Below are 21,429 nucleotides of genomic sequence, written 5' to 3' on the forward strand. Positions count from 1 at the left end.
GAGGGAAACCCTGGTCTGGGATGCCAGAGGGAAGCTGGTGCCGGCAGCCGGGGGAAGGAAGGCCTACTCTTGCATGAATTTCATGCATCGGGCCTCTAGTGGTTAATAATTCTTTATATTAAGCCGTCCTTGTTCAGGGTACCATGCGGTTTCTCTCTCCTGCTTGGACCCCGGCTGATACAGAACTGGTACTGGCCGTGGCCCTGGGAGACAGGCCCTGCAGGGAGGAATTTTAGACCTGGTTTCAGTTGTGTTCTTGGGCTCAGTACAGGGCCAGGTGCCTGCCAGTGGGAACCAGGGTACTTGTAATTCAGGACCAGAAGTGGCGTCACGGTTTAATCACAGGGTAATTTTTGGTTGATTGCGATAAAAGTGCCAGCTGAACCAAGTACCTCGGGACCCAGACTGACTGCGGCAGGTGACCGTTATCGCAGTAATGACGGCTCCAAGCACCGGGGGGCGGGGGGCGTCTCCCGAGAGCTCCAGGTGCTTAAAGAGAGACCAGGACGCCGCATCAGCTGGTTTATCATCATCATGAACTTGTATGACATGATCATTAGTAACACCTTTAAGTTGCCTGATAGTGACATTTGCAAATAGGTCAACTTAAAAAGGGGGAACGTTAACACAAAATAAAAATAATTATAAAATTTGGCAGGCATCACACATATTTACTATTTGAATTTTTCACTCCTACAGTGAAATTTTAAAGCACACGAAGTAGCGATTACACTATCTGCTCATCTCCTCTTCGTTGGGTCATAAATATTCTAGACATAAAAGACATTTCCATGACTTGCGTTGATATTCACCAGATTGGAAGCATGTAGCCAAGCACGTCTTTAAATTGGGCATCAGTCATTGGCCATTCGTCTGAGCTTGCTTGCTTTTTTAATGATGAAAATAGTTTGTCTCCTGGCCCTGATTTTGGCGTTGCCTTTGAACTCCATGTTGCTTCTATTGCTTCTACTTCAGATTTTAGACCAGTTTCTGAATCGGGCTGGCGTGTTCCACATCGACTTCCGCATCTTCTCTTTGCACCTCTCCTGTTAGAGTACTTACAAAGCATGGAAACTCGTAGCAAATGCTCAGACCGAGGAAAATGCCAGAGAATGCTGTGAGACAGTATTATAACATTCAGAACTCCTAATACGGCTAACATCATTACCAGATTCACACGCCAAAACTGTCCATTTAAGAATTTCTTTAGCCTTCAAAATTGTAGTATTTTTGGAATACTGCTCACAGAATTATATAGTGTATAAATGTTTCTGATCTTAATAATATTGTATTTGCAAAGAAGACCCGGCGTTAGCAGGCAGGGCCTTGACCACACACTCAATTGTGAGAACAGCTGCAGGGAAGACTGAGCAGGTGGCGACCACCGCTCCCCACACACGTCTGTCCTGGTCCCTGGAAATGCCAACTTTAACCTTTGATTCTGCTTTGCAGTGTTTCCTGCTCTTGCTTTCAGTTGCTATCAGTCGATTCCTTCAAATCTGTAACATCTCTGTGTCAAATTTAATTCTCACTAGAGAAGGATAATATGTTTTTCTCATTTTCCCTATCAATTGTGATGGTTCCCAAAACTCACAGAATTGTACTGTTAGAATTAGTGAATTTTATTGTAGGTAAAGGATATCGGAATACAGCGACCAAAGGAGTTCCCACAATTACACTCTTTTATTCCATCAACAAGATGAAAGTTTATAAAAAGATATCCTTTATAATAGCATAAAAATATTTGAAATACTTAGAAATTAATCCTTAAAGAACTATAAAGATCTCTGTAAGGTAAAATTAAGGGACATTGAAGATCTAAATATATTGGCAGAGATTTCTTGCTTGTAGATTAAAGACTCAATATAGTGAAGATATCAGTTCTCCTCAAATTGATTAATAGATTCAATCTAAATAACTCCATAAAAATCCCAATAGTTTTAGCTTGTTTATTTGGTTCCAGAATTTAGATGTAAAGGCTATGGATAGGAAAAAAAACACACCAAGATTGGCCCTGGCCAGGTAGCTCAGTTGGTTAGAGCAGTGGTCGGCAAACTCATTAGTCAACAGAGCCAAATATCAACAGTACAACGATTGAAATTTCTTTTGAGAGCCCAATTTTTGAAACGTAAACTTCTAACGCCACTTCTTCAAAATAGACTCGCCCAGGCCGTGGTATTTTGTGGAAGAGCCACACTCAAGGGGCCAAAGAGCCGCGTGTGGCTCGTGAGCCGCAGTTTGCCAACCACTGTAGAGCATCATCCCAATATGCCAAGATTGTGGGTTCGATCTGTGGTCAGGACACATACGAAGCAACCAGAGAACGCATAGATAAGTGGAACAACAAAAACAAATGGATGTTTCTCTCTCTCCCCCTTTCTTAAAAACAAAAAACAAAAAAAACAAAATCAGTAGACTTGTTCTACATGCCAAGATTTGTCATGAAAACATAATTATACCATCGTGATATTGGTGCAGGAGTGGTCAGGAGATAGGTGGGATGTGGTAGAGAGCCCGGTGATGGGTACCCAGCCTTGCACAGACATTTCTGGCTAAGTGTCTATGACAGAAGCCCTGTGGTGGATCAGAGGGGAAGTAATGGTCCTTTCAGTAAATCGTGCTGAGTAGCCATTTGGTAAAAAAGGAAAGTAGACCACTCACTACCTCTCGCCAGCTCCCTAATTAAGCTATCTTAGTGCATTGAAGTATTGGGCATGAAAGGCAAAGCTGTGATGCTTTTTAAAAAGAACATAGCCTCTTCCCAGGGTCTTGGGAAAAATTTCTTCAAGGCACCAAAAGCATTAGCTATAAAGGGAAGGATTGATAAGTTTGACTACATTAACATGAAGAAAAACATCAGTCCTCAAAGGGTTATTTTTTAAAAGGTGAAAAAAAAAATAGAGTCTGTTCTGTGATGCGAGTAAGTTCCTATGTGATTGGTGAGTAGGTAGGAGAATGATGGCAATTTAATTGAGGTCATACTGGTTTGTATTCCATTTTCCTGAGCAAGTTCATGTTTTGCGTCATCAAGTAGCAAATAAACACAGAATATACAAACACAGCTGAATGACGCGTGGGCTGTGCAGGATGCTCATTCATCTCAGTTTGGCCTCTTTTCTCAATTAGAACATGTGCTTTATCTTAAAATTGCTTATTGCACATTTTGCCTTATCTTCATCGTTCAGTAGCCTCACCCTCCCTTGTACCCCTTTCTGTCAAGCTACCTTTTCTTAAAAAAAAAAACAACACACTAAGGCCGGGCTGGTGTGGCTCAGTGGTTGAGCATTGATCTATGACTCAGGAAGTCACGATTCAATTCCCAGTCAGGTCACATGTCTGGGTTGTGTGTTTGATTCCCAATAGAGGGTGTGCAGGAGGCAGCTGATCAATGATTTCTCTCTCATCATTGATATTTCTATCCCCCCTCTCACTCCCTCTCTGAAATCAATAAAAATATATATTTTTAAAAACAAAGTATTTTATTGATTCGAGTATTTATAATTAGGGATGTAACATGGCTCTTAAACTGTATTAATGTTTTTAATTAGGATTGTTATCGATTTGGGGGGTGCTAGAATCTTGCCATAGGTTTTGAGAGTTCAACCCAGACCCTATTTTCCCCAATCCCCATGGATACCAAAGGATGACAGTAGTTGCGTTTTGGGGGAGTCACAAGTTATATGCGGATTTTCACCTGTGTGTTAGGGGGTTGGTGCTCCTAACCCCCTCATTGTTTAAGATAAACTGTACTTTAGCATGAATTCCTTAGCGGATAAAATTTAGCGCCCTGTTGCTGAATTTCATTGAACAGCTTACTTACTGCTTACTTTTTAAAAACTACTTGAAGAGAACAATGGCTAAGAAGCAATGTGTAAATATCTACCTTTATTAAGCCATAATCCTTTTTATTCACCTAAAATATTTTCATAATATTTGTCCAAGTTTTTAAAATAGAGTTCATTAAAAGACCTTAATTTTTTTTTCTTTTAATTGTCCTTTATGCCTCTAGTAAGTAAAATGTTCGTTTCTTTCCTCTAAGGAAGAAAAAAATACATAAGTTAGCTACCTAAAAATGAAGTCTATCATTGGTGGATTGCTATATGTAAAGGAATGATAACTGAGGTTTAAAAGAAGAATTAACTGTTGTGTTTTAGAAAGTTAAGCTTTCTCTGACACTAAAATTTTGTAGTCTTTGTAGTTTTGAATTTTATGGCTACCTGTAGGTTTATTCAAGTTTATTGACTCATCCTACGTTATTTATTGTCCTGCATTCACTTAGGAATCTTAACTTGCCTCAGATTTTCTGATCCTTATTCTAGTCGGTTCAATGTATTCAATGGTCTGTTTCTCCATGCATTCTCTATAGGCTATATATTCTATTATTTGCAATACTTTGTAAGTTTAAAAGCACTTCCAACCTATTTTTTTCTTGTTGTGTTTTTTTTTTCCTTAGGCACCACAAGGGCCCCCAGAGATGGGGAAGTACCGGGGGTGGACTATAATTTCATTTCTGTTGAACAGTTCAAAGCACTGGAAGAGAGTGGAGCATTATTAGAAAGTGGAACGTATGATGGTATGTCCCCAAATATTGACAACAGCAACCCAGAAAACTATCTGAATGACTGGAATTATTTCAGAGGGAATTTGATCAGTAAAATACCATTTTACAAACAAGTTTTATCTGTCGGTTTTGGGGAAATTTTTTCTTTTAATTAGGGTAATTGTAATTTGCTAGTTAAAATGGGATTAAACAATAAACAAAAAGCATTTCATCACATTATGAAGTCAATTATGAATAATATACGAAAATTATTCAAATTAGCTAGTTTGTATATTTCATAGTAATTCACATCATATGAGCTCAGCAAGTGCTGGTAGATTGCTTTCTATTTGTGATTGAGAATTCAAATACTGTAGACTTTAAAAAACCTATTTATACTTTGGATCGCTTGGAGAAAAGGGAATATAGAAAGGGGGGAGAAAAACAACAAAAAGAGAGTTCTTGGTTTTCTTTTCATATCTCTCTCCTCTACCCACTTCATTCCAGGAAGTACAGATTTAAGGTCAAGTTCAAACTTTGTTGTTAATCCTCACGTGAGGAAATTTTCCCATTGGTTTTTTTGATACCCATCTGACGAAGTAGTTTTGGATAGGATAGCTCTACAGTCTGCATCCCCCCAGGACTGCACGAGGTTTTGGTTGCTGTAGCAGCAGTAGTATGATGACTCCACCTCCTCAGCAGCACTTGGCCTTGTCCAGCTTTATAATGTTGCCAACCCGATGGCTGTAGAAGTGGTATCTCAGTTAAACTTGAGTTTCTCTGGAAATCACAGAGTTTGAGCATGTTTTCATATGCCGTGGACTTCTGCAAATTGTCTATTCATCTGTTTGTCTATTTTCTTAAAATATATTTTTATTGATTTCAGAGAAGAAGGGAGAGGGGGGAGAGAGATAGAAACAGCAATGATGAGAGAGAATCATTGACTGGCTGCCTCCTACACGCCTCCTACTGGGGATCGAGCTTGCAACCCTGGCATGTGCCCTTGATCGGAATCAAACCGGGACCCTTCAGTCGGCAGGCTGACGCTTTATCCACTGAGCCAAACCGGCTAGGGCGTGTCTATTTTTTTTTTTTAAATGGGATCTGAATCGCATTCCAGTGGCAGACATTCCTTAGATTTTACATATTACTTAGATATTAATCCCCTATTGGATACAGATATTTTCTCCTGTTCTTCCACCTAATAACCTTGTCCCGTGTTGCTTCATTAAACAGAAATCCTTACTTTTCGTCTACCAGGTTTATCACTTTTTTACCTCATGATTTGTACTTTTGAAGTTTTGTTTAAGAAGTCCTTCTCCGCCCTTAGATCACAAAGATATTTTCTTCTGTTAAGTGTAAGAGCATGTTAGAAATATGACAAAGTGGCAAATTGTGCTCAAGTAAAGAAATGCAAATTGAAATAACAATCATACACCATTTCACACCGATCATATTGACAACAATTTTACAGTCTGATAATTGAGGGAATGGAAACTCCCTTACGCAGCTGGCGAGAGTGTAAAAGGATGCGGTCCCTTCGGAGAGCACCTCGGCCACAGCTGGCAACTTCAGAGAGGCCCGTGATTGGCACAGCAGTTCCCCTCCGGTGCCCATAGGGAAACCCTGTCTGCGTGCCTGTGTAGACCGTTCCAGAATAGTCCCTGTAGCACTGTTTGTGAGAGGATGGAAACAACTCCCTTCGAATAGAGGAATCAACCAAATACATTTTAATTTGTTCATAAAAATGGACTATCCTACAGCAGTTAAAGTGAACTAGAATCTACATGTCAACAGGAATAAGTCTTAGGAATATAATTGTATAAAAAGAAAGTTGCAAAAGCATGCATGCAGTATACTCTAGAAAAAAGATATGAAATGTCATGGGATGCCTGTGAAGCTTTTATGAACAATAATATGTATACATTATGTGTGCTTATACGTATGTCCTCGTGCACACACATGCAGGGAAATGACATGCTAACTTCAGGATGACTCGGAGAGAGTGGGAAGGACAGAGACAGGAAGTTGGGGTTCTAATAGTGTATGTGACCATACGTGTATGTCCCCCAAGGGGGAAGGGAGAGACCCGAGAGAATCCGGCAAACTCATACCCGGAGGATGTGCAAATTAATAAGGAGGTTTTGAATACTACTGTAGTACTATTGTCCATGTTTTTATGTTTAAAATAGCTAATAGTTCCTTTGTAAAAATGAAAACAGCTTCAGAAAAGAGAGAAAAAGAAAATGCCTCAATACAGCTTCAAAGGATGAAAAAAACATTTCTGTTAAAAACTACAGTCAGGGTTCACAAAATTTGTAACTATATACCTTGCTGTAATCTGCAATCTTCATATTTAACAATAACTCCAGAAAAATAGATCAAATTTACTTATAAGCATGCTTATTATTAATACCAATAATTTTTTAAAAATAAGGGAACTGCCAGAATGTATGATCGAGTCCTAAAATCTTACCAATGTCTATGGATAACAATCACAGTATCCTGAATTTTTCTCATTTTCACCCTAGAAAAAAATTAAACTTCCTAGTGCTAAAAAAAATAATTACCAAGGATACACACTACAATGTGTTTCTAGGAAAACTCCCATCCGTAGAAAAAGTGGGCTTTTCCGTGTCACGGTGCGTGCACGCCCCGTGGGAGTGGGATGGCTGGACACAACGCAGGGGCTCCCAGCGCACCCTCTTCCCCAGCCACACCTCCGTTTGGGGCATTCGCTGCCCTTCGCCCCAGAGGAGTGTGAGCTGGCTTTCCCACCGTTCCTTGCTCTCCTTCAGCGACAGAGATTTGTTTTGATGCCAGCCTTCGTGTCATCCGCGTGACGGGAATGACTCCATCTCCAACATGGATTTGAAAGCAAGGGCCTAGTGGGGTCGGGCGGGCGAAATGTTGTGGCAAAGCTTTATAGTTTGATGCCACTGTTTTGTCTTGAGCATTTGAATAACAATCCCGCCTCAAGTCACATTTCCGAAGAATTCACCTTCGTGCTTTCCCCTGCGAAGCACGCCCCACCTAAGGTGAACTGTGTTATTTGTAGACTTGCCCCAGTATTACGATCAACAACCCATGCTTTCTTCACCTAGGAAAGGTAATCCATTATAGCCCCAGTAATTTGATTAGAAAAAAAAGTGATTTAAAAAATAAAAGAAGGTCATGAATATTTTACTCCACAATCATATTTATCTTCCTGTAGCATTAGCATAGTGATTGATGCAAGGTCAAAACTAGCAGGAGCCACAAACTGTTAACGTAGGTAGATCTATTGAGCATTTTCCCATTATGTATGGCTGCCTAATGAGAACTACATGACAAATTGAGAAGATATTCCATTGTTCTCATTCTATTCTGGAACATTTATTTTTACTGCAAAAATGACTGATCCTGAAGACTTAACATATTAAAGCATTTCTTGCTTCCCTGAGAGTAAGCCAATATTGAAATATGCTAATAATGTCTCTATTTGTTCAACAAATTGTCAGATAAAATGATATAATTAGAATCTCAGGAAAACTTTCAAAAATTACTTTTACATAAACAGCCTACGTTTCAACACAGACTGGTTAGTTCTTAGCTTCATCCTTTGCCCACATATTTCCTCCTCTTACCAAAATAGTTCATCATGTTGCACATCAGAGCAAAATGATTTGAGTTCGTTTCCTTCTCCTTTTCTCCCTCTTCCATGCCAGTGAATCCTACACGAGAGCGTTAATGCATCTAAATCCACCAATTAGGCCCTACTTTAGGACCCACACAAATCTGCCCTGTTGGGATAAATAAGCCATATCCACAAAGTCAACTTCCTGGCTTTATATGGTGAAGGGCACTTAGGAAATTAGTTATTTTTGCTCTTTCTACCTCCTCCTCTTCCAGGAAGTGTCTTGGCCTCCTTTTGGCCAGTGGTGGTTGGCTGTTCAGAAACTTCAGTGTAAGATAACAGGGCAGAGACGTACACCGGGCCATATTGTGGTGACTCTCGGTTCAGCGTTAGTGTTCCCAGCTGCTGTTCCTGTGTTCACTTAGGAAATTTCTATGGGACTCCCAAGCCTCCAGCAGAACCCAGCCCTTTCCAGCCCGATCCTGTGGACCAGGTCCTCTTTGACAATGAGTTTGACACCGAATCCCAAAGGAAACGAACCACCTCCGTCAGCAAGATGGAGCGGATGGACAGCTCTCTCCCCGAAGAGGAGGACGATGAGGACAAGGAGGCCATTAATGGCACTGGCCATGCAGGTTGGTAAATGGATGAGCCATTTCTAGGTGACCCTCCCGGTTGGCTTTACCGGGACACTGCACTAGAAGTAGTAAGATTTCCCACAAAGCCCATGCAGAGTGAGTGATGGGGTTCTCATATTTTTGGTAAGGGTGTTTTTGTGGAACAAAGTGGATCTGTAAAGCTGCTCCCAGTGGCCATTTCGGTAAGTCAGTGATAAGCTGTCAGTAGTGATCACGTAAGATGGCATTGCCCCACTGCTTAAAAGATGTGGGATTCACTTCCGAAGCTGGAATGGGGGAATCTTGTTGGCCTACGTCCTGCTTTGCAGGATATGAACAAAAGCAGATGTTTTAGGATACAGCCTTCAACCAAAACAAAGCACAGCATTTTGGAGATGTGCTAGTCAACGTTATCCGAGAGGTTTGCAAGCAGTACTTGGACTTCACATCCAGAATCACTCCAAGAAAAGTTCCGAACTTGACTCTCCTCTATTTTTCATTAAATGCAAGACCAACAGGAACTTAACTGGTGGAGAATCTTACTCTTTTGAATTCCTCCCAAAATGTGGCGATTGCTTAGGAGACTCTTACACTTCTAATTGAGAGTATGGGTAGGAAACCACAGAATCGCAGTAGACCTATTCGTTATAACACTTCCATTCAAAACATGATGAAAAAGCTGCGTGAGGGGTGAAATTGTTGCTTGTTTTGTTCATTGTTGTGTGCCTTGCACCATAGACAGTGCCCGGCATGTAGTAGGAACTGAAAGATGTATTTCACTGGTACCCAATTTGATCTTTCCCCAAAGCATCCTGAGGTTTTCTTTATCAGTGATTAACATTTGCTGTCTATACTGTATTTGTTGTTTCAATGCATTCATTGTTTGCATTCCCCTCCAGAATGTGAGTCCTGTTTTATAGTCCTGACATCCCACATAATTATGCCACTTCATACATTTGATGTTTAATGCATTACCCCAATATACTTGGGTGAAAACAGGTCTGAAAATGTTTAGGTGAATTCACGTCTTATTTTTTAGGGGTTGTTAAGGGAACTCATCATATCGTAGAGCCTTCTGATGTTGATATCAGCTTTGTTCACCCCCAGAACTAAGTTTGTTAACATTTTTAAATGTTTAAGACTGACATTAGAGGCCGTGAATTTGTCCCAATGTGGGAATGTACATGTTCTTGGGTAGGTAGGGCAAGGAGGACATGGCGAGGGCGTGGATGGGGGTGAGGAGCAGTGAGAGGTGGTAAGCAGTAGGGTTAAAGGATGATAGTGCTTGGTTAGGTAAAGGATGGGTGGAGTGCAAATGCTATAAGGACAAGGAAGGCTGTATAATGATGTCTAAGGCCACCTCTAAGAGCCTCTGATTCTGAGGCGTTGACTGCAGTCCGGGCTTATTCCAGTTGGGTTATCTTGTAAGTTCTAGAAACAAGTTTCAAGTTCATGAAGTGTGCACTCCCTACAGTAACCCAAGTTTAGTGTTTTTACCTACCTTACGGACTCTGGGACTCTAGAAGGATTTCACTGTCAACAACAGAGAATTATATTTAACAACAGGAAGTCTACTGCGTGTCATTCTGAAAGGCCTGTGTTAAACGTGTACGAGCCAGCTTGGTGTTGCAGTTAAGAGCATAGGCCACTGGGATTGGAATCCTGGCTTTGCTTAATTAGCTGCGTAACATTGACTGCATTAATTAACCTCGCTGTGCCTCGGTTTCCTCATCTATAAAATGGGAATAGTAAGACATACTCACAGGCTTGAGTGAGGATTATGAGTTAATATATGTGAAGCGCTTAAAATAGCGCCTGACACGTAAAGGGATTGTACACGTGCTGCTGGGCTGTTGTTAGTGTCCTGTTGATTGATCTGTGTTCAGTAGGAACTGACTTGATTCCAGAGTTGTTTTTTGCGTCTTTCCCAGACTAGCCCCCAAGGTGCTGTACGGGGTTAATGTCACTTAGCAAATGAAAAAAAAAAGTATGTTTCTGTTTGTTTTTTCAAAAGTTACAGCAGAATGTGGACACAAAAGACAAGGAAATGTGTAATAAATATTTGGCATTTTGTTAGAATTGAAGAGTGCTGTTTGAAGACGGTGTAAGCTCACCTGCTTTTCATACTGTTCTGTTTTGAATAGAAAACAGAGAGAGGCATTCTGAGTCATCCGATTGGATGAAGACCGTCCCGAGTTACAACCAAACCAACAGCTCCATGGACTTCAGAAATTACATGATGAGAGATGAGAATCTGGAACCACTGCCCAAAAACTGGGAGATGGCCTACACGGACACGGGGATGATCTACTTCATCGAGTAAGCCAATGTCTGTGCCTTCTCTCACCAGCCCTGCCACTGGGAGGCTGTCTGAGAACGTGCTTAACCTCCTTTCTCAAGGCCTCCATGCCTTTGTTCTCTCTTTAAAAATATTTTTCATCCGTGTTATAGTTGATTCTTAATCTGACTTTTTCCCTGGATGGTATTTTGTTTTTATTTGACTTAGATAAGGAATAGTGTGTTTGATCTCTGGTTTTATAAAAACAAGAGGATTAAAGACAGATTTATCACTAATAATGAAAAATGTAAGGAATAAAGAAGGTTTGGTTTGCTTTTTTTTATTATTATTACTAGAGGCCCAGTGCATGATTGAATCATGCATGTGTAGGGTCCCCTACACGCTTTTGCTTTTCGCTGTGGAGCTGGGTGCCTGTCCGCCGAGCCGGAGGCTTCTGAAAGGCCTGGTGACGGAGTAGACAGGCACCCAGCTCCACCACTTTTGATGGTCCGCGGCCGCTGAGGGGGGCTACCCTGCGCCTCTCAACAGCAGGGTAGCCCCCCCTCAGTGACAGCGGATCCGTGCCTCTCAACGGCCGGATAGGCCACCCCGAGTCCCGCCCCCCAGCCTCCCGTCGCCCAATCGTGGGCGTAGCGGAGTGATGGTAATTTACATGTTACTCTATTATTAGATAGGATTGTCTTCAATTTTACATATGTCTCCTTTTTCCCCAATTGACCCCCCCCCCCGCAACCATCCCCACCCTGGGCAAGCCCCCACTGCCCCAATGTGGTTTGCTTTTTTTAAAAAAAAGATGTTTCATTGGTGAGAGAGGGAGAGAGAAACATTGATCTGCTGCTTCCTGCACGCCCCCTACTGGGGATGGAGCCCACAACATGGGCGTGTGTCCTGACCAGTAATGGGAACTGGTGACCTCTGGGTGCATGGGACGATGCTCAACCAACTGATCCACACAGGCCAGGTCTGCTTCGCTTGTGTTGTTGTTGTTTAACTTTTGTGTATATTGTCACACTTAACGCACATTTCAGGAATTATCATATGAGGGGGACATATTTCTTATCTGAGCTAAATATTTTCAGTCCTAGAGATTGGGTTTGATGTTTTCAGGCAATAGTGTCAAATAGTATAGGGGGGAGGGAGGCGTGGAAATCACTGGTCCTCAGAAGAACTGGTATAATATAAATCCCCACAAAAAAACTATTTTATGAAAAAGCACTATTAATATGCTTGTATTTACAGAGATATAGAGTACCACATGTGTTTAGTAAACCTAAAGTTTTCTATTGCTTGCACCTGAGAACATTATATAAATAATTTATTAGAAGTTTAGTTTGAAGTTTTTTTATAGTCTCATGCAGCTGTAATTCTCATCTTTAAACGAATTTACCCAGAGGTAGAATATCAAAGTAGTAAAGTTACAGAATATACTAATTAAAATACTGAGGGCTGGATACTACACTCAAAAGAACATATACACAGACATGAATTAGGGGTGAGAGATGTGTGTGTTTCCTCAATTGGTCCCCAATTCCACATCCTTCAGATAGAATAAGCATCTTGCTGTACCAAGTGAGATTCTAGCGTTTAAAAGACATAGATTTTGTGTGCAAGGTGTTGTTTTTTACCAGGTGTGGTAAATTATTGATTTCATTAAAACATTTATATAAACATTAATGACCAGGATTACAGACAAAATCAGGTATACTCTTCTCTGTGGCCAATTTGAGTTTTTCAAGGGTAATTTAGACTTCTGACTTTCATGCTGACTTGGAAACTAACCCCCTGAGTAAGATGTAGAGTCACAAAAAGGAGCTAGAGTATCGTTAGAAGCAGATTATGAGACATCAAATCTGACAGCACCTCACCCTGCAAACAGGGACCAGTGAGTAAATTATGGGACTGGGGAATTTATACAACAAATGTCTTTATAGGTGAACATTTTTAAAGTGGATTATGGTCTACATGTAAGATCTGATACTATAAAACCTCTAGAAGAAAAGCTTTGTGACATTGAACTTGGCAAGGACTTCTCGGGTCTGACACCAAAAGCACAGGCAACAGTGATACTATAAAACAGAGAAAGGGACCACATCAGACTTAAAAGCCTCTGTGCAGCCACGGGAAGCAATCAACAGAGTGAAATAGCAGCCTGAGGAATAGGAGAAAGTATTTGCAAACCATCGTCTCATAAGGGGTTAATATCCACGCTAGAGCTGAGTACTATTTGCTGCGAGATGAAGCTCTCTGGCTTGCTGCAGCTCATGTGCTCGGTCTGTGTGGCGGCTGCTGCTAAGTCATGCCTCTGTCAGTAAGCAGTCCTGGTCTGCGGTCTTAGCTATTCTGTTTCAGGTACAGCCCAAGGGGCATGTCTTTCCCTTGAGAAACAGGGGGTAAAAGCCCAGGGGGCTGCCCGCACCTGCTAATCAAGCAGTACAGATTTTGGGTCATTGAAACCAAAGTTAAGCTTTTCTGAAAGTTATTAATTTGGTTTTTGTAAGATATGCCCAGTATTTGTTTTTAATAATAGGCATGCTGCTAGGCCTCGGTGGAGTCCTGATCCTTTTCATTTTACTGACATTGCTTTAGCCAGTTTTCGTTGGGGGAAATTCTCTCTGACTGAATGGGTAACAGACTTTCCAGAAAGAATCCCAGTTTCTCCCACTTAGATTACCCATACTCGGCAGACAGGAGAGTCTCTACCACAGTCGAGAGTCAGACCCGGCACTGTGCCGGGAGGGGCTGCCTAGCAGCCCTCTCAGCAGCGCAGGGGTTAGGAAAGGCACGGACGATCTGATTAATTTCCGGAAACCACTGGCTCCATTTCCTAGGAGTGGCCAGTGTCGAGATGAGTGAGTTGATCTCAGGATATAGACGCCAAGAAAAAATAACTTGTTCACATTGCTGTTCTCACACTATTTGATAATCACTATAATTTATGTTTTGTTGCCTTCCTATGTATTTTTCTTTGGTGATTTTTTCTTTCTTTCCTATCCTCATATTGCAGACACTTAAACTGTAGCAGCGTCTGCCCAGCAGTGAGGTTCTTTTGTTTTAGCATTAGTGCCTGCTGCACGGTGGCCTGGCCTGAAGTAACCGGGGTGACCCGGAGTGAAATCAGGCAGACACTGCTCTCTGAAGGTGTCGCGGCCTACTTCTTAAAGAGGGGGGTGGGGTGATCTTTTTGTTCCCCCTTTTATTTTCTATTAAATATATGGTCTATAGTGATAAAAACTTAATTTCGTAGAGATGAGTTTAATTATACCCTTCATTTAAAAAAATTTTTTTTTTATTTCAGAGAGTAAGGGAGAGGGAAAGAGAGAAAGAGAAACATCAATGGTGAGAGAGAATCATCAATCAGCTGCCCCCTGCACACCCCCTACTGGGGATCGAGCCTGCAAACCCTGCACGTGCCCTGACCGGGAATCGAACCATGACCTGCTGGTTCACAGGTCGATGCTCAACCACTGAGCCACACTGGCCAGGCTGTACCCATCCTTGTTACTTGCAACGTTGCAGAAACAGACACTATGGAGCTTTCCCTTTCATTTTGCTCTACATTGTGTTATATTAAATAGCCCTGTGAGCCCACAGGCTCTGTCTGATCATGCATCTCCGTATTCCCAGCCCCCAGCAGGGTCCACACATCACAGGGACTCAAGAAATACCGTGGTTTTTGAAGGGCAGGAGGAAGGAACTCGGGCAGCAAGCGAACCAGGTTCTCCCGCGGCCTTTCCTGCTGGATGCCGTGGCTCGCCCTCACTTAGACAGCGTCTGTTCTTCTGTCCTTGCTGCTTATCCCCCCTTCAGCATCTCCATCCTCACATTAGTGCCTCTAGCATTACCTCCCCTCTATGGCAGTTTTGAAGCCACAGACTGAGAACAGTCGGATTACTGAGTCAGAGTTAGGCAAACAGAGCCTGCAGGAGATGCCTATTCTAACGGCATCTGCCTTTCAGTCGCTTTTAATCCTTGCTTTTGATATATTTTTCTTCATCTGTGTGTTTTGCTGTTTCTAATTGAAATCTTTATTCTGCAGCCACAACACCAAAACGACCACCTGGCTGGACCCTCGCCTTTGTAAGAAAGCCAAAGCCCCCGAGGACTGTGAAGACGGAGGTAGATTCCGAAAGACCAACTCTAAAAAATTCCAAATAAATATTTTAATAAGTTGGGTACATTCTCAGCCCCAGGGTAGCCTCCTCATGCCTGTTGAGCCTTCAAAAATATATTTAATTTAGTATCACTGGGATGGATAGTACTTATGGCTAGTCCCTAGCCATTTAGAGCAGCGTTAGGAACCCAATGAAAGTCTTTAATAAACCCTACCCCACAAACAGTTTTTACTGCTCAGTAGTAAAATTATTCCTCTAAGAATCATTGGGTAATTATTATTATTGGATTGTAATTCTGCCTTGTATATTATAGACTGTATTTAGTGCCATAGTCTTACAAGTAAGTATAGAATTTACCCCAACCAAAATCGTTTGCTGTGCCTTCCTGAATATAGACTGCAGAAGAATAACATCTGTTTTGAAGAAATCGATAAGCTGATTCTAAACTATTTATATAAATACAAAGGCTCCGTTCCATTGTGTATATGTACATCTTCTTTAATCATCTATCGGAGGGCACTTCGGTTTTTCCCATGTCTTGGCCACTGTGAATAATGCTGCAGTGAACATAGGGGCACCTCTATCTTTTCAAATCAATATTTTCAAAGTTTTCAAGTAGATACGCAGAAGAGGGGCCGCTGGGTCACATGGGAACTCTATTCTTAATTGTTTGAGGCGGCTCCATCCCGTTCTCCATGGTGGTTTTACCAGTTTACAGGCCCACCAGCAGTGAATAAGGGTTGCTTTTTCTCCACAACCTCATCGACACCTGCTATTACGTTAAGAAATAATTTTAAAAATGATTTTTATAGCATACCCCCTTTGTGTATGAGGTTCTCAACAGTAAGTTTTTTTATGGTGAAATCAGCACTCTAAAGGTAAACTGGCATGTATGAGCCTATAGACTTGGACTGTTCACAGACTCTGAATGTGGTATTAGTCTTCTCGGCCATGTCTCTCTTGCTGGTCTCCCCCCGTTTCCTGCCTACTAATTGTTTCAAGTTCAATTCTCTGCTGTTTCCTGTTTTCCCTGTAGAGCGTATTTATTTCCGTAGCTTTAACTGTCGATTCACTGTAGTTGGGTCCCTTATCTACGTCTCCAGTATTGTCCTCGGTTCTAAATGCTATTTCTGTATTTCCTATTGACTTTCTTTTTTATTGTCCTACTAGCACTTCAAATAACTGTATTTCAAACTAAACATTTTTCTCCCAAAGTCACCCATCCCTCCTTCTGTCATCAACACCATCCCCATAGTCACCTGCGCCCAAATCCTTGCCGCTATATTTGCTTCCTCTTCCTTTGCTCTGTTCCCTATATGCAGTTTCCGATCGCTGTGGCTCTTTCCTTTTCTATACACTGAGTGGCCAGATTATTGTGATCTCTAAACGCATAATAATCTGGCCACTCAGTATATATCCTATATAATAAAAGGCTAATATGCAAATTGTCCCCTCGACCAGGAGTTCAACCAGCAGGCAGGCCGGCCAACTGCCCATGTCCCCTCCCCCTGGCCAGGCTGGCTGGACCCCACCCATGCACGAATTCATGCACCGGGCCTCTAATACACACACACACACACACACACACACACACACGCACGCACGCACACTGAGTGGCCAGATTTTTATGCGTTCAGAGATCATAATAACCTGGCCACTCAGTGTATTTTTCCAGTATACAAGTTAGTATGAAAATTTCCCAGCATACAGACAAATTGATAGAACTTTACAGTGAATACATATGTGTCCACCACTGAGATGCTACAATGAACCTTTAGCTGTATTTGCTTTTTCACATAGCTGTCGGTCCATCTATCCTCTTTCTGTCCATGCTTTTTCTTTTATATCTTTCTCTCCATTCCTCTGATCACCACACACTTGCATTATCCTTAGATTTAACTTTCTTCAGTTACTTCTCCAATACATCCCTAATACCAGTGGCCACCAGAATGTTGGTGTTCAAACTACCTTTTGGTGTACAGGAAAAAAAAGCGTTAGAACTTATTTTTCATAATGTTTCTTTGAGGAAAAAAGGAAATTAAGTCTCTCTACTACTTTAGATACAGATTGGCAAGCCTACATGTGATTATATGTGATTATCACATACCCCACCCCGAGTGCCTTACTCTCGTCAAGGGCACCGTGGACTTTTGCAGTTGACTGTGCCCATTTCGTGGATTTAAAGGCCATGTGACATGGTTTTTAATCCAGACAAAATTGAAAGGTGACTTTAAAAATTTTCCGCAAAAGATAGTACCGACTGGAGGTCATACAAATACGTAAGCCCAGGCTAACAGTAAGAACACGGCAGAGCTGATGAGTTTTATGTCACCTTTTCACTGTTTTACACCAGATAGTATGTACAGGGTCGGGTACTCTCCATGGTTTCAGGCATCGCTGGGGGTCCTGGAGCCACTCAGACTCAAACTGTCTGCTCTTGGAAAGTGAGCCCTCGGCGTTCTGTCTCCCAGAAATGTAAATTCCCTCATTGGCAAATCCTTCCCTGTCGGTTTTGAATCTGGCATTTCACTCAGTTCTTTTTTCTTTTCTTTTTGTTTCTTACAGAGCTTCCTTATGGCTGGGAAAAGATAGAGGACCCTCAGTATGGGACGTACTATGTTGAGTAAGTCTGTCCCCTCGGCTCCTGTTCTCCCAAACGTGCTTCCTCCGTCACAGTGCAGCGCCGGGGAGTCCGCAGGGCAGACTCCGTGCTCCTCCGTGGGCTTGCAGGGCTGTCCGGGAGGGGATGCGAGGGTCGGGCCTGAGCCTCACTCCCCGATGCTGAACCCAGAGGGAAGCTGCCGAGGGTGAGCGGTTACCGGCACTACTCCAGCCTCCTCCACCGAGAGCGGTAGGCGGAGGGCTGTGGAGTGAGGGCGCGGGACGCGGTGAGCTGCTGAGGCCTAACACTGACGCTGTCGGTCTGAGAACAGAGGGGAACTTTAAGGGCAGCTTGTACCACATGACCCAGGACGCTGAAGTATCTGATTAAAAGTGCTCTCTTTTAAGGAATAAATCAAGGAAAATGTAAGTGATTTTTTTTGGGGGGGTGGGGGGGAGGCTGAGGGAGATGAATGGAAGTTGCTCCTTACACAGCTGTTTTGGTTAAATTGAAACACACATGTTGGCAGGAATTCCCAGCCCCTGCCTTTGTTAGCCTGAGGAATTAAGATGGCATCAGCATCTAATTTTTCTCTCCGTTCCCCCTTTATCGATTTGTTGTCACGACCATTGGGGTTGCTTTCCTTCCAAATGCTCTCGATACAGTTCTGACCTCAGGCTTCCAGTGCCAGGCAAACAACTGCATGAGAAATGTTACCGTTTCCCGGGAAACGGGGAGGGTAAACCTGCTGCCTGAGAAGGGAAGGCGAAATGACATTATTACCTGGGAAAAGCAGCAAACCTGAGAACCCTTCTAGCTTTATGACGGCTTATTAATTTTTTATTACTTGTTGGCAAAAACAAATGCCACTTCCTGGCATTTGTCCTTAAAGTAAGTACCTCTGACTCCGGTTGTACTGGTAACTCTAGTGCTTATTCCAGTGTGTGTGTGTGTGTGTGTGTGTGTGTGTGTGTGTGTGTGTGTGGATTGTTCTCAAGTCACTGGTTAGAGAGGTTTTTTGAAATCCTTAAAAATATAACTTATACCCAAAAGAAGTGACTAGTTTGACGCTTAGCTCTCTAACTTCTCAACGTCAGTATTTTGGCTCCTTTGCAGGGCTATGCTAATTTTATGTCCATTGTGCGATTTAATGTCTTGCTGCTGCTGTGATGTGAAAAGTGTACAGCGGCTCTTTGGCTATTTTTTTCTAAAGCATATTTAGTTAAAATAAGGAAACAGTTAGTGTTTCTTAAGTCCAGGGCGTATTTGAAGGCCAAGCAGAAAGGTCTCGTGAGATTTTCCCCTGGTAGCTTAGTCTGTCTGGATGGGTGGACACAGCCGCACATTTTGGAGATAATGGTCCTCATGCTCTTATCGTCCATCCCAAATGCATTCTAACACATGGTCGGGAGGTGAAAGCCCTTTGCCTGTTAGAAACTCTTGGCCCGACGACGCGGTTGTCATTAAGCAAGGCTGTGATGTTGGAGCAACTTCAGGGCAGGCCCTTGGAGTGACCCGCCCGCCCCCGGTGGCCGCGGAGGTCCGGGTCAGAGCCGGCACGCGCGGCAGCAGCGACGGGATCTGGTGTGGCTGCTCCCAGAACCGGCTCGTTTCCCGGGAGGGTGATGGATGAGGTGAAGGAGGAGCCGCTGTACCCCAGAGGCACGTCCCCGTGGAGCCCGCGGAGCAGGGGAATGTGGCAGGGTTCCCAGACGAGCGAGGCTGGAATGGGGACCGCGGTCCTCGCCGTCCTCCGGGCGCGTTTGCTGATGGAGATAAAAAGCTGTTACTTGAACGGCTACTCTTTGGCTCTCCGTTTGTCAGACCAGATGGCACGGAGATGGCTCTTGGCAGGAGCCTCGCCGTAGTAGCACCAACTGCGGCGGCGCAGTGTTTCTTTGTCAGTGTTTAGTTCGTTGTACGAGATTCGGAAACGGGTTAATTTATTTCTGAAAATGAAATTGTTCCAAAAATGTGACGGCGGCAGGCCTTCCAGACGAATGCCTGTCTGTATTAGGAATAATGTTTCCTTATTGTTTCGCATCAAATGTCTCAGTGCACTTCGGTGACAGAGTCTAAATATACGTCTGCCCTAATATCTCAGATTCTTCCTAAAAGAATAATGGTTTTGTTTGCTGAGATGAATTTTAAAAATCCATATCGCATACACAGACCTTTAGTGCAGATGGGATTCCGAATTATATGTAATCTATCTGATCATGCTTGTTTGGTACCCTTGTTTAATTTTTCGGATAATCTTCCATCTCCTCTCTTACTTCGCAGCTAGTTCTATGGAAAACAGAACCTGTTCATTTAGCAATGGATATACTGAATGGAGAGGAGAGTATTTTTACTGTTTTGCTTTTGGGTGGCATTCATCTAGGTACCTACAGTGACAGATGCAGTTACTCCCTTCACGACAGTCTTAGACTCTTTTGTCGAAGAATTTTCAGGATCCCTCATTTGCATACTTCTAGTCTCTTCTCCCACTCACTGCAAAGAGGACAAATACAAATGACTACTTTTCTGTTGTAATGTCTGGGCTGCAAAGAGAGTCGTTCTAGCTCTGGATGGCATTGGGGTGAGCCAAGGTCCTTTCTAAACAGGTTTATTCTTTTTTTTTTTTTAAGCTTTTTTTTAAAAGTATATTTTATTGATTTTTTACAGAGAGGAAGGGAGAGGGAAAGAGAGCTAGAAACATCGATGAGAGAGAAACATCGATCAGCCGCCTCCTGCACACCCCCCACAGGGGATGTGCCCGCAACCAAGGTACATGCCCTTGACCGGAATCGAACCTGGGACCTTTCAGTCCGCAGGCCGACGCTCTATCCACTGAGCCAAACCAGTTTTGGCTCTTTTTTTTTTTTAGGGCCAGTTTCTGGTTGTTTTGTTTTTTCAAGAATACGAACATGTCAGTATTAATAAATAACTGTAAAAATAGCACCTCGCTTAACACCAGACATCTTCGTTTTCTCAGAGGGTTGCAGGTAGCCCCGCGGATAAGGCGCCCCTCGTAGTCAGAGGCAGAAACATGCTTGAGTGTTAGTGACATCAGAACCCAAAGCGTGTCCCGCAGAACTGGCCTCCTTTAGCGCTCCGAGACGAAGCAGCCGCGTCTGTCTCAGCGTTAGCGCTGCGCTCGACACAGACACACAGGCCTGGCCGCTCCCCACCTCCACCGTTAGTGTCCACAGTGGCAGAGGAGTCGTTCCAGTGCGTGACCGTTTTTGTGCAGATGCTATAAACCTCAGCCCCTCCAAAGGCAGTCATAATGTGAAATTCTGTTGACTTGATGTTTAGTTGTTGGTGTTCACGAATGCCCCTTTTTAAAAAATGGGTTTCCCTGGAAAATGCGCATCATTTGGCTGAAATATCTCTGTGCTTTGGAAGTGCTCGAATATCATTCCCGTCGCTTCTGGGTTAGACCCGTTTGAGATCCCGAGCCCCTGGGGCAGTAGTCGCGTTCTTACCGCGTCCCGGTAACCAGTGCCCGGTCCCCCTGTGATGCTTACCGACTCGCGCTGGCTACTCGCTCACCCTCCTCGTCTCCCTCCGCTCTGCTTTTCTCTGTAGACGTGTGCGCTTCCCAAGAGTCCGTTGTGAATGTCCCCACGTCAGAAATGCCAGTGAAACTTACGTTGTG

General features: G+C 43.0%; 1 protein-coding gene across 1 annotated transcript in view; it reads left to right on the forward strand.

Moving 5' to 3' along the window:
- Positions 1 to 21,429, forward strand: part of MAGI3 (membrane associated guanylate kinase, WW and PDZ domain containing 3) — a 138,233-nt gene that overhangs the window by 88,726 nt on the left and 28,078 nt on the right. The window contains exons 3-7 of the mRNA XM_079761200.1: positions 4,454 to 4,573; positions 8,582 to 8,791; positions 10,918 to 11,092; positions 15,109 to 15,188; positions 17,750 to 17,807. Coding sequence (XP_079617326.1) covers positions 4,454 to 4,573; positions 8,582 to 8,791; positions 10,918 to 11,092; positions 15,109 to 15,188; positions 17,750 to 17,807 — 643 coding nt within the window. The remainder of the gene's footprint in view (positions 1 to 4,453; positions 4,574 to 8,581; positions 8,792 to 10,917; positions 11,093 to 15,108; positions 15,189 to 17,749; positions 17,808 to 21,429) is intronic.

This window comes from Cnephaeus nilssonii (assembly GCF_951640355.1).
Source record: "Cnephaeus nilssonii genome assembly, chromosome: 21".
In the NCBI taxonomy this organism is placed as follows: domain Eukaryota; kingdom Metazoa; phylum Chordata; class Mammalia; order Chiroptera; family Vespertilionidae; genus Cnephaeus; species Cnephaeus nilssonii.